This window comes from Morone saxatilis, unplaced genomic scaffold (assembly GCF_004916995.1).
Source record: "Morone saxatilis isolate NCDOM2014 unplaced genomic scaffold, NCSU_SB_2.0 Contig12, whole genome shotgun sequence".
NCBI classification, from domain to species: Eukaryota; Metazoa; Chordata; class Actinopteri; family Moronidae; genus Morone; species Morone saxatilis.
The window spans coordinates 11345044-11372890 of NW_023339674.1; the positions used below are offsets into that span (position 1 = coordinate 11345044).

Consider the following 27847-nt stretch of genomic DNA (forward strand, 5'->3'; position numbering starts at 1 on the left):
TAGAAGAGTTGTTGTAGTAGTAGGAGCAGTAGTAATGGTAGTAGCAGAAGCAGTAGTAGGGACTCCCATCTCTGCCATCAAACGTCCTCCATTTTGGCTCAGATACAATGCTAAGAAAACTCAACCTCATTTGGCACAATCCTGCAGCTTTTGAGCAGAGATATTACACTATCATATCAAATACATAAAATATTTTACCATCTAACACATCAAATGTTAGGAAGGGTTTCTAAAGGAGGGGACACAATTGACACATTGTGGAAGAGGTGTAAGTGCCAGGAACAGGGGTCAAATATAGTGATCCAGTGGAATTCCTCTTTAATAAAGAGGTTTTCAAGACACTAAAAAGCGGGCAGGATCAGAGACGGCCAATCCTGGACGAGAAACATTTTAATATTGTATGCCCCATCCAGACAGGATTAATGTTTTAGAGGGATGCAAGAGACAAATATTAACATGAATTGCTTTATACAACCCAAAACATTCCCCAGGCTACTATACATAATGCACATGCGCATGCACATGGACTTTCAATAACAACTGTATGTCAGTAATCAAATAATGGGATATGGGACTGTATAAATGTCTTTTATTACACCCTGCAGAACTCAAATGTGGATGATTACTGTAACTCAAATACAACGTGTCTATCTGTAAAGGAAGTTTAAAAAAAATAGAAGGCCAACAAGTGTGCCAGAAAAACAATAGTGCTGTAATTAATACTGGAAGAGATAAGAGAAAAACCACACACATGCGCTTGGACAGGATTAAAAGTTCCCCTAGAGAAATAAATCCTGTCTGTATGAATAAATCCTGTCTGTATGGGGCTTGCATTGTCCAAAATCTTCTTCCATTTGATGATGAAGATTTTTGGAATCAATTAGCAATGACTGCCAAATAAATAATGTCCTTACACAGCAATTCTCTTGTTCCAGGATTGGGCTCTGTTTTTAGGACATGGGTGAAATGATAATCCACCATTCAAAAGGTATACATCTACTCTAAATGCACATGTCATGGTAAACAATGTAAGGGTGCTAGGACAGTGAGTCAAGCTAACTTAAAGAGGACATACTGTAGCTAGTAAAGCTTAAAACACAGGACAGTGCTGGAGACATCTATAATACTTTAAAGGGGTTCCTAAGAGATGACGAGTGTGGGAGGGGAGGGAGCAAGGAGAGGGCTAGCGATGAATTGAGTGAAAGTACCGCTTGGTGTGAAGTCCTCTAACGGTATGGCCTGGAGGTGACTAGCAGTCTTCCCCCTGTAGCTCAGGAGCTTTGGTGGGTTACCTGCGCCAATGACCTCCTCGATCTTCACGCAGGAGACGTCGATCTCCTTGGCAAACTCGCGCACCGCCTCGTTGGGGTCCTCGTAGGTGAAGGGGTCAATGTAGACCTTCATTCCCGGCGTGACTATTGGGGATTCAGTGGCAAGAACAGGAACGTGAATCTATGCTATCAACTAAGTTCTGAAAACATATTTTTTATCAACTAAGACTAGATCAAAACAAGATCATTCATAATATGTTCTTTTTGTATGAGATGAACATAATTCATGTTATGTGAACTCTTCTTTAATGGTTGGGAATGCTCAGTCATTGTTGAAGCATAGGAATACTGCTATTGGAATGTGAATAATAGAAAAGGGAGCGGCATCTCAGCAAAGAGACTTACTGTACTGCTGCAGTTTCTCTGTGTACTCCGACTCTGAACCATTTCTCTGCTTTCTGTTGAGAAAGATGAAAACACAAACTGAGTCACGTGGACTCAACACAGCAGGGAGCAAATACTGGAAAGGAACAAAGGCATGAGGAGAAAGCAGATCCCTAATAATGTCTGCAGAGATGTAGCCACACTACGATGTGGCTTGGTGAAGATGTCTTGTGTATCTGCACTGAAAGCAAGGGATACACTGTAGATAAAGATTGAATCAATGTCTGGTGGTAAAATGATTCATACTTGGGGACTGTAACACAAGCCTAAACAAAAGGATATCATACCATTGTCTGAAGCAGCAAGTGAAAGCCATTCACTCTTGGTACCTCTAAAACGAACAGCCGAGACAAAAGCAGACTCAAACAGCAAGCTCAGCTGTCTCGTCTTCCTCGCCCTACAGACATCACACTGTTCATTTCAATTCAATCTGCCTCTTATTTTCGTCTCATGGACTCACTCTCTTGCTGTCATCCTCTTTCCTATTTTTTAAATCCATTTTTCTTCTTCTCTTTTTCTCTTATACCCATGTCTCCCAGTTTCTGTATCCTCATCTTCCTGCATGTGTCCCTTCTGCACCGGAGGGGGGGCACAAAGACGATGACAGAGCGAGGGGGCTGGGTTGTTGAAATTACATGTTAATGTGCTTCCTTTGTTGTCTAACCAGTAACCAGGGCAATAATACCCGATGGTGATTTGCATCTTATTTCAAATTCTAATTTGGTTCCGGAATATGCCGAAGCTCTGTGTTTTGTATTATTACTATTTTCCCCTTCTTCTTCTGTGGCAGTCAGAACAGTGGCTAAACCAAGACCCTGAGAGAGACACAATGTAGCGGTGTGAAAATAGAAGAGAACGAAGGGGCAGGAGGGAGAAGGAGAGGAGGGGGAGCCAGCCAGGGAGATTATTATTCAGTCTAGCGTGACCGATGCCCACGCTTGTCAGCCGCTGCCTGAACTGGCTTGTGGAGGGAACCCAGTGGGAGCCAGTCAGCGGTGGGTGCCAACCTTTCACACATATATACACACATGCACTGCATTTGCTGCTTGACAAATGAGAGGTATAAGGATAAACGAGTGTGGTTAGACCCAGTTGATTCAGTGTCAGACTTTCTGAAAGGTCGGAGCAGCCGTTCGCATCTTCCCAGTCAATTGGGCCTAGCAGACAGGGACACATCTGGGTTCTTTGTGGTCGGGCAACTGCACAGTTGATTCTGAGTGCCCGGCCATGAGGGCAGGCCTATCAGGCCCAACAGCTGCTCCACCATGCTGTGTCCAGTGAGCAAAGTAGCATTTTGGCGGAAGCTGTTTACTACTCAGAGATTCAGAAGGCTAATCTGGCATTCAGTGGCCTCACAGGTGGCACAGCAATCCGCTGAGACTGTTCTAGGGTGGTTTGGAGGACATGCAAACAAAGTTGACATTTGAAGCTATCTCAATTTTTTTCATCTTGAGGGAAAAATATTTTTCACAAATGTTTCTGTTAGTCCTCGCTGTTTGAATATATTCTGTAGGCCAGACACAAGTAACTGAGTCAGTGTAGAACTCTTTTGCCATTGCTACCAAAGTTGCTAATGCTCATCTTTCATGCGCTCTGACTTTGAGGATGATAGAGTTATGTTCTGACCTGAGGCAGACGATAGCGATGACCACAACTGCAATGATGAAGACCAAGGTGGCGGTGGCTGATCCCACGATGAGTGGCAGCTGCTCCTGCCATGACTTTGGAGGGTCGGCTTTAGATGTCAAAGAGAGAGAGTGGTTACTTGGAGAATTTGTCACAAACATACACCTACACTAGCTGCAATCCATGTGTATAGCTGAAGACTGTGCCACTCCGTGTGCTCTGTCTAAAGTCTGTCTATAAGCTTGTATGCCTCTCACGCCTACTTCAAAATTGTATGCTTACATGGGTAAAACCATGCCCTTGTGCTCTTCAGGCTGTATTAAACAGAGAGCAAACCTGCAAATGCATTTATGAAGGCTGCAAAATAAACTACTCAGTTATTTTACTTTTCTTCTTAATGATGAATATGATGTAGAGCAAGAATGAGGCTGATAACCTGACTAATGCTAAGAAATGGTAGATTTTCACCAAAACTTTAAAGTAAATTTTTCTACAAGGATTTCTCTTCCTCTTGCATGAAAAATAGGCATAGTAACTTCAAGCTCAATAAGCTTTTGAGCCTCCATTATGTTCAGAAGCTTATGCATAGTACTATCATAGAGGTATTGCTGGTAAGCCACAAATATCCCAATATATCCCTGGGTAATGAAGTAGGTATGGGAGTAACATACTTTGCAGGTTGGTGCTGAAGTCGGCTGGGCTGCTGTAACGGCCGTAACCGGCCACTGTTCGGGCACGGACCTGTACCACATAAGGCGTACCAGGCTTTAGACCTTCAATGCGGGCATTGCTCCGTTGGGCAGTCATAGTATGGGCGATGGCCTCACCCTGATCCTGCAGAAACAAAGACAGTCTGAGATGAAAATGCCAAATAGCAGCCCCCTGTGCAGTCCCATTCATCATCATCCCCACTTTAATGCTCTTCCCTCCCTGACATGGCTGACCAATCTAACCATGCAAGCGGGTGAAAAAAATATGAAGACAAGATCGAGGGAGAAAAATAGAGAGAAACAGATTGTAGCTGGTGTGTTAATCCTATGGGAGAAGGACAAGACAACAAACAGAGCAGATATACATGGAATGTCTTTGTCTCTCCCTGAGGCAAATCCAGTCACAACTCCCTGGGCCCCTGGAAAATACAGAAACGTTCTAATGCATGGGTTGAGAGAGGATGGGGCATAAGAGGGAGGGCAAGAGGGAGAGATGGAATTAGGGGTACAGAAAAGGGCAGAGCACAATAGAAATATGGGAAAGGATTGGGAGGAGAGAAAGTGAGAAAAAGGAAGGATGGATAGAGGAATGGATAGAGGGGAATAAGTAGGGAAGGATGATCATACAAGCTAAGATTGGAAATAGTGAATTGCCTCACTGCAACCATGTGTTTATCAGCAGAGGCATTGTTTTCCACATTTACAGAAACACAGATGAAACCGAAACCATGCAAGTCAATGAAATTGGATTGAATTAGAGGCGTTGACTTACATTGCTGCTTACCTTCTCATGGTACTTAATCTCATAATCCAGAATGATTCCGTTGGGTTTCTCTGGAGGCAGCCAGGACAGACTCATGGTGCTCGCTGTGGCCGCCATCAGGTGAACTGTGGGCACTGCAGACGGAGCTACACAAGGCAAAACAAATAAAGAAAAATCTGCTTTATTTATCGTTTTATGTGTTATGTCTTTTCAAGTTCTATGCCCTTTGTGTGTCCACAGAAGCCCAAATACAAAGTCTTAGGCTGTGGGCTTTGTGAAAAGCTTTGGCCAATAGTTAGTATGCAGAACCATTCTCCACTAATGCTCAGATTCTCCCTCCCAGAGTCCTTGGGGAGGGAGAGGGGATGTCTAATTCTACTGTGACAAGAGAGTCAAACCGCAAAACTGATGGATACATCTCTGGTACATGCAGTTCCCTCTACCATACAGCAAATGTCGGCAAGTTTAACAAGCACCCACATACAGCAATTTTAACTGCATGCTTCCTGAACTACTGCTGCCCTTTTGCTCTGTACTTTAGAGGAAGTGTTAGGGAACAGTCCTGTTTTCCTCTGTTGGTAGCCTTCTACGTTATAAGAAAGTATCTACTGCTACTACACAAGCCAATGTGTACACACTATATAGACTACATCACTTATATAATGTGTACACAAATACACAAATGTGTGTAATGGTTTATGAACACACACTCACAGAAGAGCATAAAACACAATGGCACTCCACCCACCTGAGCTTTTCATGCTTTGTTCACATGTGCCTATTAATGGCCAAGTGCTGTCTGCCTCCCTGTCTCGCTTTCCTCTTTTTCTAAGTTCAGGCTTGTTCTGTACCTCTGACTCATTCCCTCCTCCCAGTCTACTCCATCGCTTTTGTTTCATAACTTCAACTATCTATCTCCAGTGGTACCTTCTCATCAAACATAAAGTTGCTCACTTTTTCCTATACTCACACAATCATCTTTAATTTTCCCTGTCCTCTTCAGCTCTTCACTTTTTATCTTCCTTTTTACCACTGCAGACCTCCATCTCCGCTCTGTCTCATTCTCACTGCCTTCCTTCAAGCATTTTAATCCCCAGTTTTTAGTTCTTTGATCCTCCCCCTTGCATTTCCTTTCTCCCTTTGCTGCCTGTGTTTGTGGCCAGATATCCTTCTGTTTCTCTCTCTCTCTCTTTGCCCCCCAAACCTTCCCTTCCCTGCCTCTTTCCCTCCCATGCCAGCCCCTTCCACACAGGCCCTCCACGTCTCTCTTTCTCCCCAGAAGACAATGCTTCCTAGACAGATCCCCTGGTTACTCTAGCCAGGGGATTAGGGGCCCTCCTCCAAGAGAAGACGTTGCAGTAACCATGGAGGTGGCCTCTGGGGCTTATCACCGCCCTAGTATTTATTTTGGTTCTTAAAAGGTGAATGCACATGCAGAGATGGTCTTGGGACTACACCAGGGGATAATCTGATCACAGCTCTCTTGCCCCTCCTTTCCCTTCACCTCTCTCTCTGCACTCAACTGACCCCAATCACCCAAGGGTGGACAGTGGTCCCTGTCAGCCCAATACCAGACTCCTCATAAAACAATAAAGCCCTCACTTGGGGCCCTGTATGCCCTCTGGATCCTAGACCCACAAACGGAAGGCGTTCCTAAAGCTTTTAGGAGCAGGAACACAAGGTTAGAGGTGAGGCAAAGGAGAAAAGGAGAGAGATGATGGGGAAAGGAGCTAGGGATAATCCTAAGCCTGCAGAAATAGCAAAGTTAACATAGCAACTAAACACATCCAAGGCACAACTTAAGAGCCCTGGGAGAACCTCAACAAAAAAACCAACTCACAAGAACAAAAGTGTATAGTGATCTCAACAGCACTAAAATTTTGAGGGCATATAAGATAAACTAAACAAACCACATTTCTTCAGAAATTGAAAATAATAATCTATCCATTCAGCCATTTACCAATCCACATACATATCTACCTATTTTAATCCATTTAATTCACATCATATATCTTAGTATCATAAGGAACACATGCAATAGCTTATAATTATTACTCTAAGTTATTGTGTTCAGCTGGGTTCAATCTTCTGAACCCAAATTGAATCTCAGCACTGATTGCTATATTGGCCCAGTTACTGTTGTTGCTGTGAGCTGGAGGAGCGGTGGGTTGGAAGCAGTGGGCAGATAGAATACTGAAGGTTCAACACTTTGAATACACACTGCCTCGCTATTGCTATTTGCAGCGGTGTTAGTACAGAGCATGCTGTGGGCGTGTGAAAAAGGTCCCTTTCTAAGCTCATTCAGAAGAATGTCTTCCTTCTCAATCCCTATTCAAAGGGAAAATATGTAACATACTCCTACATGCATACAAGAAATTGATCTCTACTTCTTAGACAGAATGTATTCTCTGACATTCTTTTGTATTTTGAAAGTTGGCAGCACCTACAAGTTCAGTATTGATCTTTGACAGGTAGCCACGAGGCTGCAGCTGTACCTACCAGCCTGATTTGTGGTGATGTTCACTGTAGAAAACTGAGGGGTATAGGGGCTCTTGTTGGAAACCCCATTGACCGCCTGGATCTCAAAGCTATACTGTGTGTGGGCTTGTAGGTTACGGACGGCCACGCGGCGCTGGGTCAGGCCAAGGTGGCGTGGCGAGATGTCAACATTGTCGTCACACCGTGAGCACATTCCCCGCTCCGGCAAGCACTTCTTACAGATGACGTTGTAGAAGATGTCGTCACGGCCACCCAAGTCACGTGGGTCGCTCCATTCCAGCACTAGCGAGGTTTCATTCACACTGGAGATGACATTGCGTGGTGCAGAAGGTACAGCTGCGAAAGGGAGGTAAAGCGTGGATGAGTTGAGGAAAATAGGTTTAGAATGAAAATGAATTTAATCTCCATGCACAATAGGTGTAAAGAAATTTGCCTTGGTGACACTACAGAGATATACTGACAATAGACAGAGATTTATATTGCAAAACGCAGTTTACATATCATTATACACACAAACATTCATTATTCCACAGCTGCACAATTCATGACCTAAGAATTTTCCTTTTGCTGTGGTATTGGTACATTTTTTATGCATTAACTAGAACATTTGTTTCTTCCACATAACAAGAGACTGTTCCAGCAGTTTTTCAGAAAAAAGAAGACAGGAGTTCAAATTTGAATTGCATGCTCATTTCCACTGTGTGTCTGTGTGTGCAAAGTGCTGGGGGGGACGAGCGAGACAAACTATTGGCAGAGCCTTGGCAATTCTTATCCAATTACTGGAGCCTTATCTCTCACTGCACTGTAGGAGAATCAGCCCCCCACCCCAGCAACAGAAAAAAGGATCTTCCTCTCTCTTCAATAGTGAATGAATTAGCTCCTACGTGTGCTTGTTTGCGAACGAAGGCACTGTTACTAGAAAGATTCCTCCACTGTCTGTCTGTAAAAGGGTGTCAGAATTGAGAACAGGAGACGCGGGCGGGGGAGGGGTTGGAAGATAAAGTTTTGTATAATGTTGGGAACAAGGAGACTTGTTTGCCATCCATGTGGCATGGTGGGAACACACTGCTTTCAGCCACAATTCAAAGAGGGACGTTTGGGAGAACCCTACCATAAAGACTTTTGGTTTATGGCTTCCAATACATTTGATTACTGTCTGAATATGAGGCATAAACACATTTTGGGAACAAAAACATGCAGAAGTTGTCTGGTTTTCAAAAGGATTGCAACAACAGCATTTCTCATTTAGTCAGTTGAAAGCAGTCTTTACTTACTGGTGCAGGGGGAGTCAGGAGAATCGGTGTCTGAGCGGTAGTAACCGTTTCGGCAGGAGCAGACACTGGATGCTCCTGAGGTGGCACGGCTGTTTTCTGGACAGGGCAGGCATAAGCTGTCTCCCTGTTTGGACTTGAAGGTGCCAGGGCTGCAAGCTGATAGGAAAAGATAGAAAAATGGAGAAAGTGTGAATAATAAGTTTAGATATTGACACTGAATGGAAGGGTTTAGAAAGTAACCATGGATCACTTGAAGGAATATATAACAATTTTAAGGTAAAACTATTTTTACTAAATTAATTTACAATTTACAGTTATGTGAGTCACATTTTCCAAATGGGCAATTTTTCCACTTTCTCTGGAACGAAAATACAAAATGTTACTTTTTCTAATCCCTAGCTTTAGCACGTGTTGACAACAGGATGTAATGTCTTAAGTAGTGGTTCATTTTATGGTCACATTGCTTGCATTGGAAACACTGTTCCAGCTCACTGGTAGACATGATTAAAATGTCTTATTTGATGTGTTTAGCATGTGTTTGTTTATGTACATATGTGCATGTGCACATGATTTGGTTTTGTCCCTTCAACCCCACATGTTCCCATTTCCCTCACTTATGGAGAGTGCATTTTCGACAACAGTGGAAAGGGAGAGGGGTTTATGAGCAGCATATAGCTGTTTGCATAAAGCCACGCTCACACGAAGAGACTGTCAACCCAAATTACATACACAACCCTCAGAGCTAAAACGCTGGCATGTTGCTTTCATCTGAATTCAGTCTTTTATGAAATACATATAAACATACACACATAAAATCAGAGAGGCACACATAATATGCTGATGTGTACACAAACATGGGCCTGTGAAAAAACTGTGCAAAGATACATGTCTGTACACAAACACACACACACACAAACAAACAAACAAACACACACAATATCCTGCCCTCAAGTCACTTCAGTGTACTCTATACAAAAAGGCTTTTCTCAAAAAGTATGTCTGCATCTTTCTGTCTTTAAGGTCATTTCCTGTACAGACCAATACAAAACTACCTTCAGCATAGTTTTACCTAAACTGGTAGTTGATCAGTGAAGCCTAGTTAATCAGATGAAAACACTGCTAGCCTTTGTATTTGCCCTGTCTCCATTTATAGCAGCTGTTTGGACGTTTATAACTCAGGTGATAAGTTGCAGACATACAGGGAAACACTGACAGCGGCACTGTGTCCAGAACACTTTGGCAGGCTCCATATCTTTGATAAACTGTCTTGTTAAAAGATGAATGAGTTTGCCGCAGTGCTTAATAAAAAAGACGAGAGCAGGTAAGACAGCCAAAGTTTACAGGGGCCAGTTGATTAGCTGACCCACTAGTGCGTTAGCTCGTCAATGTCAAGGACACAGTGCTATGTTTGTCCCTCTGAATGATAATTATCACCATAGCTCCTGTGTTTGTTTTTTTGCTCAGTGCTGAAAACAACCAAGGTTGGAGGTCAAATCTACAGCGGACCACTTCCTGCTCCTGCTGTTTTCCCCGTTTTTGAAAGTTCAATATTAGCACAAAACCACCAGTTGACTGCACCGTGTACATTAGCACTGAGTGTATTTGTTCTTGCACCATTAATCAGAGTCATCCACACCACTGGCTAACAGGAAGTACTGCTTGATATACAGATAAGAAACGACCTAGAGTTTTACCAGGTGGGACTTGCTACCATGACCCAAGTTAATTTAAGTTCATGCAACACAAAGTAAACCATAAGCAATTTCTCGCAGGGTTTGAATATTGGTTTTTGTACATGTTAGCCTAACAGAAGATGTTGAGGGAGCACTCCCATTAGAAGAGGCTTTTTTTTTAAAGGGAAAGACTGAAAGTGCTGATCAATCATTTCCAGTAAGTAAAGGGGTCATCCTCTTCCTTTCATCCATTTTCCCCTTAGAGAAACCACTAAAGAATGAGGAAGAAAGAGAGACATGGGGGCTAGAGAAAAATGGAGGGAGAGGTGGAAGAGGTGGAAACATAGAAAATGCTAATCCTGCAGGCGCTCCCCCCCCCCCTTCCCCACTCCCCTGTGTCTTATCCTCTCATGCAGAACATAGAGCTTAAGGAACTGATTAGAATGTATGCTGAAATTGGAAAGTGTGGAGCATGAAGAAAAAAAGTAAAGAATATTGGTGGTGAAAAATGTGCAGTAAATGAGTGGAAAGACAAAAAAAAAGGATCATCGATTAATATTAAAGCAGACATCCTTACTGTAACACTAAAGGGGTATTAATGAGACCAATGGCCTTCAGCTTAGGAAGGAATGGGGGGAGGTACAGACTAGTACAGAGAAAGGCAGCTGTAGGAGATACTGCATGTTGGGACGAGGACACAAAAGCAGAGAACGGAAGAGTCACTGTAAATAGATGATGAGAAATGAGTAAGGAGTAAAATAGTGGGAGAATTGAGAAAAGGAGAGTGGACCTCAGGAGAAGAGAGATTTATCCCTTGTAGTTTTCAGTGAAGCTTGATTAGAGAACATTTTATCAGGGCCCAGTCGCCAGGGCTTTAACCTTGGGCTGCCAGGAACAAACAAATGAGTTTTTAACCACACACACCATGCTTCAGATTTACTATGTTCTCTCTCTCTATCACACATACAAACACACTCTCCTTCTAAAGGTGAGCACAGATTCAATATTTAGGGTCCGCCAGAAGCTGCCAGTGTAAAGTAGCCACCCACTCTGCCTGATAACCTGTATGGGTGCTGAACTAAATGTCCTCTCAGTCTCATCTCTCTCTGCTATGAGAAAAGGAATGAACCCTCTCAACCTAGTCAGCCAGGCAAGGATGACATGCAAACCATACAGTACATAAACTGTTTATGCAAAGACACCTTAAACTCAACCCCGCTGATCAATAACCCTACCAGCTCCCCTCCCTCTGTCTCTCTTTCTCGCATTCTGCTTTCTCCATTTGACCTAAGTCTAATTTTACGCCCCCATACCCCTCAACACATGCACATTTTCCATTTATCCTTCGCTCTCCTCCTGCCATCACCTGCACTCAATTTTAGCCAAGACATGGCTGTTTAAATTCACCTTGCTCTCAACCTCTTTGAACCTGTCATGTTTTCCATCAGACCTGAAACCATCATAGGGCCTCCCAGCTCTCAGAAATAGACAGCCTCTCCTGCATTTCCATTTATTTAGCAACCAGCTGCCAGGCAAAACTGAGGTCAGAGAAGTGAACAGCCGGTTGCTGACAGTGTCATTGAGTGTGTATTATTCTACCCAATTGTCATTGGATTGATGTGTCAAAGAATACAGGGTAAATAAATGGCTCATAATAATGTGGCAGCCGGACAATCTAGTGATTGAGGCTGTAACCTGTAGCTGAAACAATACCAATTCAATCTCTCCAACAATCAGTGTGTCCACATATATCGAGATGAAGTGTCCTTCAGCAAGACTTTGACCCCTTACTACTCACTCATTGTAATTCACTCTGCGTAGAACCATCAGATACTATGTGGCTAAAATGTAAATGTAACTTTTCTCAGCAGCAATAATGTGATACATTATTGATTGCCACAGGGAAATCCCTCCAAACCCACCACCATCTTCCAGTACTGCAAGACTATGGAATAAGCTACAAAATAGCACAGTTCTCTGTCGGTTTTTAAAAAATTCAATTACTTGCCCTTGGTGAATTCAGTAGCTGGCATAGGGCCTTATGTACCCTGTTGAATTATGTCTCCCTAGCCTCTAGATTAATCCACCGTCACAACCACTGAGTAATAAAATCCTGGACCTACCTAGAATATCTATTGTGAAAACACTCACCTTGACATTGGGTATCCTTCATGGCTGGTTCAAAACCAGAAGAGCATGTGCAGGCCCCTACAGGGACCATCCACTCGCCATCTCCATTACAATAAAGCTTCAGTGGCACGGACACCTCCAGGGCATTGGGGACACAAGTTCCTGGTGCAATGACCAAGGACGTTGCCTCAGCCCCAGTTGCTGTCTCTGGGAAAACGGCAAAGTTGGCAATGGTTGTGGAGCACTTCTTGTAAAAGACTCTAACTGAGATGAGTGACATGCAAGCACCAAGGTCCTGAAAGGCCAAGTAGAACCCAGCTTTGGATAATGGCCCAAAACTTCGAACTTTTGTGTTTACACGTCCAGACTCAAGCATGGAAAAGCTCTCATCTGGGGCAATCGTGTCCACCTTCACATAAGGGTTTTCCATCCAGAAAGGGCTGGTGGCTGTGGCCGAGTCTGAGTCAGACTCATAGTAGAAGAGGTTGAAGGTCTCTTTGCAGGAGCCTGGGATGTTAGGAATGCTGTTGCAATCACGCACTGTGAATTTCATCTCTACATATACACGCAGCACATCCTTTCGTGGAATGAAGTCACTGCGTAGCCAGTTATTCTGGTTGAGCTCACGTACATTGCAGACTTGGTACGTCCGGATGGGATTCATGGCATCATCGTAGCCACTCACCTCTTCCCACTGAAAAGTAAGTAAAAGAAAAACATAAACAGGTTAGAGACTGTAAATGTTATAAAACATATTGCCTCTGAATTCGGCAATGTACATTCACCCATCTCCATACACCTTGCTATATTTACTTTGCACTTTGCATGATAGAGAAAGAATGAAAGAAAAAGGGCAGAGGTTAAGACCAAGAAAGAAAAAAGCAATGTTTTTTTTGTTGCTTTTTGGGTAACTTCAATTGCATTCTCTTGCCTTTGCCATGCTACGCCTTTCATCTCTGGTTAGTGTAGCGAAAAGCCAGGGACAAGGACTGCAAATTCATCACAATTACAGCAACCTGTCACCTCCTCACCACAGAGTCAGCACAGCATGTTTACCTCATATCTGTTTGGAAGTAGCAGCCACATTGCTTCACAACCAATTACGCTTCAATTACAGAGCAATGATCGCAACGTCCTCTAATAAAGGCAGGGAAAAGGCGCTGGTTAACCTTCATGCTTTTCTGTTTTTACAGTCCTCTACATCTTTCAATGCTACTACAGTACCCAGGGGGTGAATTACTCTGGATAAAATGGGATTAAATTTTCTAAACTTTGATTACCAGCTTCATTAAATGAGCGCAAGCAAACTAGACTGTAAAAGCTTTGCTGTGAGACACTGTAATCTAATGCATTTTTCAATCTCGAATGAGGACACCACGATTAAATCATTTCACTTCAAATAGCGATTCCTGTGTGTATAATATATCTTTGTGCGTGTGTGCTGAGGGATCTGCTCTCCTTTCCTATCAGACAAACAGAGTGCATTTATGTTTTAGCTAAGCCAAGGCCTGGCAAGTTTATTTGCCTAGCACCTAGTGCTTTGCATGAGGCATGGCAATGTATTAAAGTATTCAAAGACGAAAATATGAAGATAAAAATAAGATAAGATAAAATAAATAAAAAATGATAAGAGAAAAAGTAATAAACGTTTGTACTACTTTACATGGCTGTCTTTGGACTTGCTATCTAAATCCATGAGATTGAACCTGTGACCTTCTGATTACAGGATGGTCTTTCAAATCACTCACTCCCCTTGCCACTTTAAATGCCAAGATACATCTATAACAAAATTAAATGGTTGCTCTCTCGGGACCGAGGTTTGCCGCGGAACATTTGACTGTCTCGAAACTCTGGCATAAAGGCACCAATTTGTTCTCCAGAGCCAGTTGTTTCCATCTGAGCTCTGAGCATCTTAATTAAGGCTGTGATATGGATGTGGTGTAGACAAGGCTATTCATCCAAGACCCTGGAGGCCATGAGCGAGAGAGGGAGAATGGGCGTAGCTCGGCCATGGCATTAAAACGATGGCCCGACGAGAGCGAGAGAGAAGGAAGCGACCAGAGGGAATCGATAATCACCAGCCAGGTCAATGAGATGGCTAAAAGCATGAAGTGTCAATGGGTATTTAGTTTGGTGTAATAAATCACCCACTGCAAAAGTGCAATACAGCCAAGTGTTTGTGGGTGTGTGTGTATGAGGTTGTGTGTGTTTGTTTAAATGTGCTTGTGTGAGTTTGTCTCTGCCTGAATGTGTTCTTTCTCTGTGTGTTTGTTTGAGTGTATGTATGTGTAGGTGTGTGCTGTTTGTGTAAGTGTGTGTTTAAAGAGAGGTCATCCCCCCAAGACACGCACCAGTGGCCAAACACTCTGAGCGCCTGCTTACCAAGCCTGAATGAATTAAGTAGGTCATGTGAAAAAGGGTCAAGTTTCTTGGCATCGATTTCAAACAAGATGAATCGTTATGCAAGATTTGCGATGCACTCCATTTTCGTTTTGTCCCTTCTAATCAAAGCTTTAAATTTCACTTTCAGATGACAATGAACGACGTGATGCACTATTTCCCTCCTTGGAGGTCCAAAGCCCAGCTGGAAAAATATATTTTGCTATATTTTGGAAAAACTATGATTAATCGGAACAACAGAAATGAATAGAGTATAAAGAACAGGTTGTGCTGTACTTTAAGACTTTTTATTGAGTCTCCTGCAACAAGTTAGATTAACTAGCACTAGCTGAAATTCTGTAACAAACTCAGCGCTAACAATTAGAGTGCTTTTATATTTCTGTTTGTTGTTGGTATGAATAAGCTCTCCAGGGCTAATTTAAAGGACATTTTAGCTTGTTCATAACATGTTTTAGCATGCTGGGCGCCTGTGAAGCAGACAGTGATACACTAACAATAGTTATTACATCTACAAGCTGACTAACTTATATTGTTATCAGTGTATGTTTATGGAAAACCCTGTGGGTGTCATTTTAGGTCTGAGGGGAGCCCTGCTATAAAGTGGAATTTCCCTTCCATCGGCCATCTGTTTTGGAAGACAAATGATACGATAAGCTATATATGGACAAAGACACACAATACTGGGAAAATTAGAAATTCAAGCAACACAGTGCAGCTTGAGATAGGTGTTGATGTGCACACACACACACAGCAACACAAACATGCATGATGCCCAAAGATGGTACAGGCTATACAGATAGATGCAGACAATGAGACTGAGAAATCCACATACCAAAGTACAGACACAAAGGTGAAAGCATGGTATACATGTACATACATGCCCGTACATAATGTAGTATGTGAGTGCGTAGTGTGTGCTTTTACAGAAACACATTCACAAATGGCGTTCACACTTAGCTTTTACACAAAGAGTGGTGGCATTAATAGTAGCACCTATATGCCGGTTGTCTCTGGTTTCACTGTCACCAACAGACACAGCTTATGTTCCCTCTGTGTATCTTTATATCTGTTGCTTTATCTGTATGTGTTGTGCAACACTCTGAAACAAGACAGAGATGCTGTGACTCAGACTTGGCTGGGCAGCATCCCTTGGAGAGAGTGTGTAGTCTGTTTGTGAGTGAGTCTATCTAAGATTTTTTCTTAGAAATTGATTTTCCTTTTCTCTTATATGCTGTCTCCTACTCTCTGTATGGACATTTCTTTGGATTTTACTTAATCTCAGTCCCACCGCTCTCCCCCTCCCTTCTAGCTCTCTCCGTATGTTGTTTTGTTTGTCCTTTCAGTCACTGTATCGGTTCCTCTTAAGTACTCGTCGTCACCCCTAACAAAAACAAGCTGCGAAGTTCCCGCTGCAAGATCACAAAAGCTTACACATAAAAACGCATACAATACATTGTGCATAAAGACGAACAAGAGGGGGGGCTGATTTTCTTGAGTGAGAGAAAAATAAAAGCAGGGTACATATAAAGGGTGGGAAGATAACACATGGACAACCACTGTCTGGGGCACATTTTCTGCTAAAAACAAAAAAAAAAGGCGATGGAGAAACTCATCTCCAGTCTTTCAGTTGGTAATGTGGGAAATCTGGAGTGCAAAAGGCTCTCCACTGTATCTATATGTTTTGAAAAGGAGCATCTGTTGCCGGATTGCTTGGAAAAGAAACGGGGAGGCGTTTTTTTCCGTCCCATGCCATTCCGCATGGGACTGATGGGAGCATTGCTGCTGCATTGTAGCTTAATGAGGAGGAGGGGGGTAGAGGGAGGCAAAGGAAGATGGACGAATGGGAGGAGGGAAGGAAGGCACAAACGGCTGTGAGGGGGTTTGTCCAACTGATTGTTGCAGCTGAGGTGGCTAGTGTGTCTAGCTTCATTAGTGCTTAGTTACTTGGAAGTAAAGGAAGGGGAGAATACGGAGGGCGGGCGACTTCCAACAGCTGGGTGGAATCTTGCTGCAAAAGCGTTGGGGTAAAAACAAAATGTAAAAAATGGGGGCCCACCTTTCAAAACACAAGGGCCAAGTCAGAGGGCCACACAAAGGCGAGGGGAGGAGTGCTAGGAGTCTTTGAAGTATAGCTGAGGAGGGGTCAAGACTCTTTTTGCTCCTCTTTAGGCCATTGTAGAGACCACATGGGAAAGCAAGATGAGGCTGTCAGTGGCACTTTGTGTGTGGTAGATTTGGATGCCCGGGTGTGCAATGGGTCAACGGCAAGAAATATTTCAGTGTTTAAAGGGTTATTTCATGAGGAAACTGGTGTTTTTCACACGTTTTAAGTGCAGTGAGGCAAGGCAAAGGGAACATCTGTGCGGGTCAGTGAAATTGGATTGCAGTTTATCTTTTTCTGCATGCTAAAAAGTACATCCTGTTGAATCCTAAAACATATCCTGTAGAGTGATTTGCTGATGAAGGGCAAGACCTCTAAGTGGCATGCAGAAACAATCAGTCAAAGTTACTGTCCAGATATGAACATGTGTATAAAATAACACTTAAATTACAAAGAATAATCCAACGCCAGTTATGTTGGGGTACACAGTTATCTCTTCTCTTTCACCATATGTGTCTTTGTTAAAAAAAAAATCAGTCTTACTCTACACACGCACACACAAAGGCACACACTCTCAGTAAACTCACCCCGGTCTCAGGGTGTGCAGTCCAGGCTAATTCTGTCGTGGCCCACTTCGTGTCCATCAGTGTCTCTGAAAACGGAAGCAGAAAGAAAACAACCAGGTCAGGAAAAGAGGAACACAGCGACAGAGGAGATCAATAGAAAAACAATGTCATAAAACGTGTCGGGCGGAAGACATAAGATGCATTGACCAAAGTTGTTCTCAGATAACTGGCTGAATAATAACTGGGTGACAAAAAGCCGGGCTAAGAGTGATTAGATTCAATTATACAAAGAAGTACTGTATGCATGTGACAGGAAGACCAAGAGACAGCGGGAGAGTGAGACAGAGATGAAGGTGGTTGATCTGTGAGGTATTATGTCACATTTTATTGCAGCTCCTTGTCTGGCTAATTAGTCTCAATTAGACGTTTGCTTTTATACAGGGGAAAGGAAACAACAGTGACTCTTACTGAGAAATGGTTCCGCTTCCCACAGGGCACTGCGAGACACACACACATACACACTTGATAACACACACACACACATGGAGTAAGTAACAGGCTGTAAAACTCCACAAGATATATAACCCGACAGAACAGAAGGCTTGAATGGAGAGGGGGAGTTATAAAGTTAGGTGTCACAAAAGAGGAGCTCTTGAGCGGAACAGAGGTCAATACACTTCAATTGGATTTACTTTTTGTCAATACTTCAAGTTTACCTTACTTTCACGCCAGTCTCTCGGCACACACATCATATACACACACGCACAAAATGGAGTCTTCTGCAAAACCCCTTTCTCCTCACCATTTTCCACTCTCTTGTTTCTGCTGGCAATGGCGCCGGCTTTGTGAGAGCGGGGAAGGGAGACTATAAATGTTGAATCTTTTACTACCTGGCGCTCAGGGCGCAGTATGCAGCTACCGTTATTATCTCAACCACTGTGCTGTTCTACAAGATAGTAAAAGATGATGAAACAGCACTGCCAGAAAGTGAGCTTGCACTGTCGCTGGTCATGGAAAGAAGTGTGAGATGTTCCAGTTTTTCAGCCTCAGTTGCAGGGGATGAACCTGAAGATGTCTCTCAACTCGCTTTTGCTACTCTGCCACCATCTCTGAAGTTTTCACTGCCACTGTCTACCTCTTTCATCTTAGAAAAAAAAAAACGCCTGGTAAGCTGACAGGAAACGGGACTTGGGAGAAAAATAAAAGAGTAAAGCCCAGGATTTCAACATCCCTTCTCCAAATACCTGCTGCCACCACTGCTGCATTCAGGAGCACCAGCCTTGACAAACGAAAACACTTTCGAACTCAAAGACCCCTTGCGAATTATGTCTAGCTCTGTAGAGATGGCATGCTCCTACAGCTGGGAATTCCCATTGAATTCCACCCCCTCATGCTCGGAGTGACACACTCTCTGACATGTGTATATTCCTATTACACTGGTGAGAAAACATGACTTCCAAGAGAGTTCCTGCCAAAGGGAGATATACCCCACTTGCAAAAAACACGTACAGTCAGATTTCAAATGTGGCTTTGGCTTGTTTCCCTCAGGCGAAATGGTCTGGAAGCTTCACTGTGAGCCAGTTTACGCAGTGAGAAATGTCTCTCTGGGAGTGGCTCTGGGAGCTGGAGTGAATATCATCTACTCACAGCAGCATGGGGCCAAATCCAGCTTGCAACCTTTGTCACAAACACTCCTTTCTCTTCCTCTCCTACCAGTCTCCAATATTCTCTCTGCGCTGTTAGTGGAAATGCTTTAAAATAATTCACGGATGCAGTCTGCTTTTGCCGAGAGCTCTTTTTGTAACCAGACGAAATGAGCCACATTTGTCACTTGAGCAAATAAGGGCCTACTAGTGTTGTCATCAGAAACTGTGTCAGTGCATATTGGCTGTGGGACTTCCCCCTGATTCATACCTTGACATTGTGTGCTACGCAGGTAGGTAAGCCGGTGTGGTGGAAATGATACACCTCCACTGCCTGGTGTTTATTGTTATGACTGAGTCGTGTGTACTTGTGTGTGTGTGGCTTGTCATTAGAGCTGACCTTGCTGAAAATGACAACACGGTGAAACACAATGACAGACCAGGAGAGTAAAAGAGGTGAGAGGAAGGGAAGATAGAGATGAGAGAGAAAGAACGAGAACCAGATAGCAAAAAGAGAGATATGCAAAACACACACACACACACACACAGCTGTGCAGTCTGACTCAGTGGTTTAGACAGTGGGTCATTCGGGAGTGCATGTGCAGCAACCCTTCCCTTCTCGATGTATCTGCATTGTTTAACCTCTGTGTGTGTTTGTGTGTGTGCGTATGAATGTATGCATGTCTGCGTGGGAAGGTAATTGTATGAGTTTGTGTATTTGGTGCAAAGCCCTGCATTGTGCCCAAAGTGGAGCACCAATCCTGAGTCAATGGGCCAGAGCAAAAGCACCAGATGACCCCGACCTAACCCAGCTGCTCCCTTTCTTTTAGTGTGTGTGTGTGTGCATGGTGCGTGTATGTGCATGCGGTTGACTGTTATGCTCATTTGTCTCTGCAGACCATGTTTATGTGTGTGTGTGGTGTGTGAGTGTGTGTGTGTGTGGTGTGTGTGTGTGTGAAAAACACACCAGGCCAGTAGAAGCAAACTGCAATATTCATGACCGTACAGAAAATTCAGACACCTGCGCAGTCACCGAAAATACACACGTACACACACACACAGGAAACAAAAGAAACCAGAAAATAAAGTGGTATATGCCCACGCACAAAGCAACTGCTTTCGTTGGGTAAAACCGACAAACTTGATGATAAAGGATGAGAGAGAAAGACAGATTAAAGAGAGATAGGTATTTTTTAAAACAACAACCTCTGAAAGCTTCTAAGACCATTCTGGCAGCTTGCCTAATGGGCCCGGCTGAGAATGAGAAGAAAAAAAAAATAGGCGGAAAAGAAAACCAGAAGGACAAGTTGAGGGAGAAATAACCACAGTGTGAGTATAAGACCCTCCACAAACCCTCTTGTTTGCCTTTTAGCTCCACATGTTTAACTTTAACTTCAAATCCTGGTAGGGTGAAATCAGAAAAAGATCGTAGGTTGCAGGGTGAAGAAAGAGCAAATCAGGCAAATGAACATGCAAATGTACTGCCATAAAACACACACAGAGTGAGAGCGAAGCATGCAGAGGTGGGAGGTAACACTGGATCAGGATACAAAGATGCACAAGGCTGTTTAATCCGTCTTCCTCGCATGCACTCTCACTTTTTCTCTCATTCATTTTCGACGTCTTTTTCATCATCCCAGTGAAATGATGGATCTAATTCCCCATTGCTTCCCAATCTCCATCTCTTTTTCTTCATCTACCCCCCTTTTATCACACACTCTCTAACTATTTTCTCTCTCTCTCTTGCGTCCACTGGGAAGTGATAGGTTTGACCTCTTTTCCCTTGTCTTTTTGCTCTTTCTCCTTCCCTCCTCTTTTTCTTGCCGATCTCTGTATCTGTGCTTATGTTTTTTCACGCTGTGCTGTGATGGATGTGACATGTGGCGTACAGGGGAATATTTTTCAACCTCCTACTGCTTACAAAGACTTTTCAATTAACGAGTCGCTGTTTGACTAACCTGAGGATTGTTTTAGTAAGGTGTTATTTATGACAGAGGTCAAATGCACCCGGGATTTGCGCTGGGGGAAAAATGGCAGTGACATTTGTTTTCTCCGCGACCTCTGATTGTGTGAGAAAACTTCCAGAAATTACAAACAGGCTTGGAGAGATTATATACAGGCAAATATAAGCATACACACACATACACACACACACACACACACACAGGCAAAGCCAACCCCTGCACTCTAATCCCGTAATGACAGGGCAGGTCTAATAACAGGGGAGGGCACTGAAGCATTCGTCCCTATGGCCGCATCCAACACACACTCTCTCACACGCACACACACACAAGCACAGCCAGAGTAACAAGCCTCTTAAAATATTTCTTTGTTCAAACAAGCAGACTTCTTAAAAGAAAAGAAAAGAGAGGAGGACAGAAAGAAGAGAAGGGGAAGAAAGGCTATTATTGAGAGAAAGGAATGTGTAGTCATTTTCACAGGGCTAAGTCCCCGGGACGCAAGGAGCAGACAGGTGAGGGATTTAGCTTGGATCTAGCCGCGAATGCTTTTGAGCTTTTTAGCATGCTCGTCTTTGTTAGCGTGACCCCATCAGATGACAACTGAAAGATACCTGAACCAAACCCTGGGGGAGCTAAAATATGTCTGGACAACCTTGGAGATATGGGTGTTTGCGACATTTGAAATGTTAACTAAAAGCCTTTTGTTGACGTAATAGCTTCCTGTTACCTTGATTTCCTGGTATAAGTACAAAAGAAAATGGCTTCTCCTCATGCCACTACTTGCAACTGCCGTATTATTGGAACATGATGACAGCAGGATTTAAAAAAAAAAGTAATATATATATATTATTTTTTTTTTAAAAACCCCTTAATGGTTTTCCTTCCCTGAAAAATCCTCCCTTCAGGCATTCTCCTCTAAGTTAATTAAACTTCTTCCCCACCTCTTCTCTGAAGTTTGCTTTTTGTTGGGTCCTTCCACAGTTCAAACAGACCAAGCACATGGCAAACCTGCATGGGGTAGCCACTCCCATTAAAATACTATGCCGTCTGTTTGCAAACACGTTGAGCCTCTGTTTAAGCCACAGAAACACTGAAAAATGTGTCAAACCTGAGAGCGAGGACCACGCTCAAACTTATCTAAGCGGCTATTAAAAAGCTGATTGCTTTGGTGCCGCTATCTTTGTTGGCTCCGCTTTTTGTCGTGCCCAACGTGGAAGCCGAGGCAGAGAAAAGAGGAAGAGGGATTGCGGGAAAAAAGAGAGCAGGAAGGAGAGATGCTAATTTCAAATTCAAGAATTGTCCAAGCACAGCCTTTTTGCCTTTGTGCAGCCCAGAGGTGCGATGATCCATAGGAGAAGTCCCCTCCATTTTATGGCGAGACCGTCCCCCTTCAGCCACCCAACACAGCACCACACACACAGCTCATAGTTCCACGGTAATTGGGTTGCTGCGACATTGGGACAGGCCAAGGAGGTGATTCCTCTGTGGAATTCCCTGAACGGACTCGCCTCCCCCATGACAAACCCCCCACCCCGTCTCTCCATCCAGCAAACACACACACAACACATACTTCGGGCTGCTACAACATCACTGTCAGCATCAGCAAATGGCTGTCACATTAAGAGATTTGTTCTGTGTGTGTGTGTGTGTGTTTGTTGTGGTGTGGTGTGTGTGGTGTGTGTGTGTGTGCTAACAGGGTTGCGCTGTCAATGCCTAGGAAATAAGCTCTCTTTCTACCTTTCTGCCTCTCTCTTTTCTTTCCTATTTTTTCTTTTCCCTCTTACTCAGTCTAACTTTTGTACCATCTCCCCCCATGGGGAAGTCTAATGAACGCAAGTCTTTGCCCTCTGCATTTGTCACTGGGCCCCTGCCCTCAATTATTTTCCCCTCGTCAAAAGATACCCCCGGAGCTGAATACTATTTGGGTTGTAACAGCGTGGCGTTTTTTTTGCCTGTCTGCCTGCTTGGCCCATCTTGTCTGCAGTGGCAACTTCTGATAAGCAGCTCTTACCCGATGACATTGGGACTTGTGATAAATAAACAAAAACAAATATGATGTTCTTTTCTATCAGAGGCTCTGAGGGAGCAAAGCAGTTGAAATGGAAAAAGAAAGCGCTTTGATCGCAGAGAGGAGGACATCGTGAGCTAGTGCAGCTGCTTTTTGAAAATTACATATATGTGCATGAGTGTGTGTGCGCTGCAATGAGTGTGTTGCCTCTTTTAGGGGTTATGAAGTCTAGTCTAGTTCCTGTACTGCTGATGGAATGGGCCTCTTTGTCTTTACCCCCTCCCGTTTCTCTCTCTCTTTCTCTCTACCCCTCCCTCTCCCCTTCTCTCACTAACTCTCCTAATTACAAAGCACAGAGGATCTGACGAACAGGTAGCCCTAAGGGCAGCCGTCTACAAAACCAGGTGTGCCTCTGTGTGCGTGTGTGTGAATACATGTGCGTCAGCATGTGTGTGTTTGAATGAGTGTGTGAGTGCACGTGTGTGTTTGTGTTCAGCCTTTTGAAACCGGCGTCTGGCTATGATGAGTATGATCGTACGTGTGCCTGTTTTGAGTCATTGATAAATGTATCTGGAGCTTCTGCTTTGTTTACTGCATTGTCACTGTGGCTCTTACCCTTGTACCTCTTAGGATTCGTCGCTCTAATGTTGACCACTTTGGAATTGAAGCTTATTTTATTTTACATTTCAGAGTAAGTCACTATAGATAACTATATTTTCTAACTGACTTAAACGGAAATGCTAAAAACTGAACACTCACTGAGTATGTGTGTGTTCATATGTGCATGTTGATGAATGTGTATATTTTCTCCCTTCTCATCCCCAACTTAACCTTGTTAACCACCCAACCCCTCACCCTGCCCAAGACCCAGCATTCACAGCTGTGTGCATTGTCCCATGGCTCCAGGTTGCTACTGAATAAGTCACAGCCCCTTCATCAACAATACTGACAACATAGCACGTACACACACAAACACACACATTCACGGTTGGGGGTGAGCCATTAGCACTTGTTTTATTGGCCACTTGCTATCTGACACAAGAACTTTAGAATACCTTAAAAAAATCCAATTCTGGAAAGGTTCAATGGGAATCCTCAATAGTATTCAATGGCTGCTTTTCATCATTTTCGCTGCTGTTTGTGTCCCTCGATCTAATCAGCAAATTGTTTTTTGTTGTTCGCTTGTAAATGAAGTTGTAAGATGTAATCACAGCACAGCAGATTGATCTGCAGTTTAACTACAGCTGACTGACGTGTTTTCAGCTGAATACTTAAGCGAGCTTTGGACCTGCAACCTTTCTGTTACCGCTTCATTTCCCACACTGTGAGCGCTGCACTTAACATTTTGCTCTCAGAAGGGAATGTGAAAGCTTTTGTTCACTGTCCATAACATTCCACATTTATCTTTATGTCTCTCCCTGCCCCTTTTCCCAGCACAAACACAGCTATCTTCACATGCGTGTGCTGCTTCTATAGAACTGTTGATGCTAACTATGGTGACTTAATAACAGAGCTCTGGGGCTTTGTCTGAGAAGACCTAACCACCTTTGTTTTTTTTGTTTTTTCTGGGTTTTTTTTACAATCGTGCCTCCCTGTGTGACGTGAAGTTTACTGGGTTTCATTCCCAGCCAAAATATTCTTCTGAAGGAGTCATCCCAGACCCTGCTGATTTACGACACTGAAATGTTTGGCCTTGTCATATGAAATCTAATTAGGCCTGCTGGTGCTTTAACTCAGCTCCAAATGGAAACCAAGCATGGGGCCACATATTTGATCCTGACATCACCTGAAATGGAAATATAACCCCTACATTTACAGGAAATGAGGATATTGTCACTGCAAACAACCATTTCCCTTCTTGGATTTTTTAATGAGTTAAAATAGGTTCTAAAATAAGTCAGACTAATAATCTACAAAGTATTTCTTCATAGATTCAATGATTTTATAAGGTTTGTTGTCACATTTACCGCTTACATTTCATTTTGGAAAGGCTTGTTCCTCATTTGCAAATGATTATGTTAAGGGCATCAGGTCTGCCTGTGTTTAACCACCACCAGGAAACGGGCACTGAACCAGACTTCTGCAGAAATCGGCAGACGCAATGTTTACATCACCTAACATGGAAACTATTGCCTCAACCTTTACCAAAAACAAAGCGATTTCTCACTTATAACCTTTCCTGGAAATTATCTCTCTCTCCCTCTCTCTCTCTCCCTCTTTCTCCCTCTCTTTTTCTTTCAATGTTTTACAACATTTTTATAACTGAGTCTGAGTTTTGATATTTTACCAATAAAATTCAATGCTGTACGCTTGACAGTAAACACTGTTTAGGCATAACACCCTAGTCATGAATTAAGAATGCTGAAACCAAACGCGGTGTGACTGGTGCAGCGTATGCTTCTGCGTGAGACATCTAGATGCCATCATCTGATTTCTGGCAAATGACTCTGCCAACTGTAAAATGCAAACAAGCAAGTGAGGAGCAGATTCGCTTTTGCCCAGAGGATCTCCATATGGAAATACAGATCTCCTTGTCGTGTTTTGTGGGTATTTGTGCATGTATGTATGTTTATGTGAGTCAGAGTGAGAAAGAAAGCGAGGCAAAGTAATTTGGGTGTCTATTTGTGTGTGTGTTTATGTATGATAGAGTGTGTGCGTGTGACACCACAGCTGTTGATTTAATTCCGTTTCACCTCATGCTCCCTGGGGGGCAGCAATACCTGGAATACGGTTCATATTTAAAACACATTATAGTGTACCTGCAAGCTTAGCAAGCCCTGATTGATTTACTAGTCTGCCGCGCAGATGAAAAGCGAACAAATACACCACACATGAAGACAGATAAGTGCATGTTTAACTTTTGTGTGTGTCTTTAACTTCTGTGAAAATACTTCTTTGTCACATACCAAAATAACAAGCAACACGCCTCCTTACATCAGCTCCACCATTACCTAGCTTTCAACTACACCTATATATAACATATGCTGTAAAAAGTGCTCTTTCTGTCTTTGTTCTGACTTCCTTTCTATGGGAGGGTTCAAAGCTCTGCTCGAGGGCACTGCAGTAGGAGGGAAAAGAACAACAAACTGCTTTGCAGACAATTTACCGTATATCACAAAAAGGTTACAGAAAAAGGACATTATTTTTCAAAACACACAAAAAAAGGCTTCTTGAATTCCTTAAAATACTCCTTACTCTTTCTTCAATACAACCAGCATGCAGCACGAACTCAAGAAAAAATATTCTTTTAAATATAATTAAACAGATTTATCCATCTATTCCATATACTTTGGCATGTACTTAAAGCTTGTTACTGATGTTTAACAATTGCCTCATTATATGTTCATCTACAAAGAGACAGGCATAAAGGAGGGGGTGGGTTAGGGGGGTTGAGTAATTTACCCAATGAGATAAAACAGTGCTGATATTCTTTGATTTGCTTTGTCTGACCAAACCTGCGGACTGCTCTCATGGTTCCTCAGTGGATATAGCTAATGAACAAACCGTGCTCGCAACCCCGATAAGGATCATGTGAGGCAACGCAGACGCCATAAATATGAAGTGCCTCAAAGGTCAAACGAGAAGAGGGAAAGATATACTGTGATTTAATTACACTTGAAATGAGTTTCATTCCTACTCAGCAGTCTCATTTAAATGTTGGGATCCTCAAAAAAAATCTAATTAAACTGAATCAAAGTGAGGCATGCAGGTGTAAGAGGCAGACGTCTGCAATTACACACAAATAATGTATACAACCTCAAGCATAAACTGCTATCTATCTATCTATCTTTTTTCTTTCTTTCTTTCTTTCTTTCTTTCTTTCTTTCTTTTTTTCTTTACTGAAGGAGCACAGCATTCCAGCATTATGTTAGTCTGTGTGTGTGTGTGTCTGTTGGTGAGCAGAAATTCACCTGGCGCCTCTGCCGCTCTAAGGGATTTTGGGTATTAGTGGTGCAGGCTAACATTGTGACAGGTGAGTGTCAGGACTCACTAACCCCATCCAAGTCACATTTAGCATATCAAGTCTGCCAGTGGGGTTTTGGCCCATAATTTGCCCCTTATATTTTACCCCCCCACCACCCCCCACATTTCTGCAGATGTTTGTCCTTTAATAAGAGCAAAGACTTGTTGAGAGAGTGGCCATGCTGTAACGGAAGCGTCATATGTTTGATCACCAAGGTCAGTGTATGTCCATTAATAGACTGTTAAAATGTCCTTGAAAAAGGAAGGGAACCTCTATTTGCTCTGTGATTGCCTCCAATCAGAACTGACTAAGTGCAGTGCAATTTAAATGGGACATCCACGTCAGATAAAAAAGCAATGAATGAGGATTGACCCATGTGAAAACAATAATAGACTATGTGCCAACAGTCTCCTCTATTTTCAATGCATTACTTCCCTGCCTGCACAGCTACAGCACAAAGGAAATGGCTATTGAATATGGGTTTATTCGTCGAGATAAGCGGGGAGAGGAGAGAGCGAGAAATTCCCAGCTTTGGGTGTGGCTGCTTGTAATTTAAAAAAAAAAGTAATTCAGTGCACACTCATTTATACCAGCGTTGCTTGTAAGTCTCCGTAGATTTCAGCAAAAGAAGAAAGAGAAAGAGAGAAAAGGAGGAAGAGTAGGAGTCAAGGAAAAACAGAGGGAGGGAAGGGGGAGCAAGAGATGAAGAAAAGAAGCGATATTCAAAGAGAGACGGGGGAAGCAAAGCAGAGAAAGAGATAGGAATGAAAGGCAGGGGAGGCAGTAAGGTAACAAAGGGGGGGGGGCAGAAGGG

The 27847-nt window shown here is 43.1% G+C and overlaps 1 protein-coding gene across 6 annotated transcripts in view; it reads right to left on the bottom strand.

Annotated features, from left to right (window-relative positions):
- LOC118321829 (ephrin type-B receptor 3-like) overlaps positions 1 to 27847 on the bottom strand; it is a 60998-nt gene that overhangs the window by 13644 nt on the left and 19507 nt on the right. For 2 of the 6 annotated variants that reach the window (XM_035653355.1, XM_035653352.1), the window contains exons 2-10: positions 17479 to 17543; positions 12412 to 13084; positions 8588 to 8743; positions 7314 to 7649; positions 4824 to 4960; positions 4013 to 4175; positions 3342 to 3450; positions 1677 to 1729; positions 1293 to 1427 (exon numbers count right to left, since the gene is read on the bottom strand). In XM_035653355.1, the coding sequence (XP_035509248.1) occupies positions 1293 to 1427; positions 1677 to 1729; positions 3342 to 3450; positions 4013 to 4175; positions 4824 to 4960; positions 7314 to 7649; positions 8588 to 8743; positions 12412 to 13084; positions 17479 to 17543 (1827 nt within the window). Of the gene's footprint in view, positions 1 to 1208; positions 1428 to 1676; positions 1730 to 3341; positions 3451 to 4012; positions 4176 to 4823; positions 4961 to 7313; positions 7650 to 8587; positions 8744 to 12411; positions 13085 to 17478; positions 17544 to 27847 lie in introns of all 6 variants that reach the window. The other 4 variants (XM_035653354.1, XM_035653350.1, XM_035653353.1 and 1 more) reach the window with 3 other exon arrangements.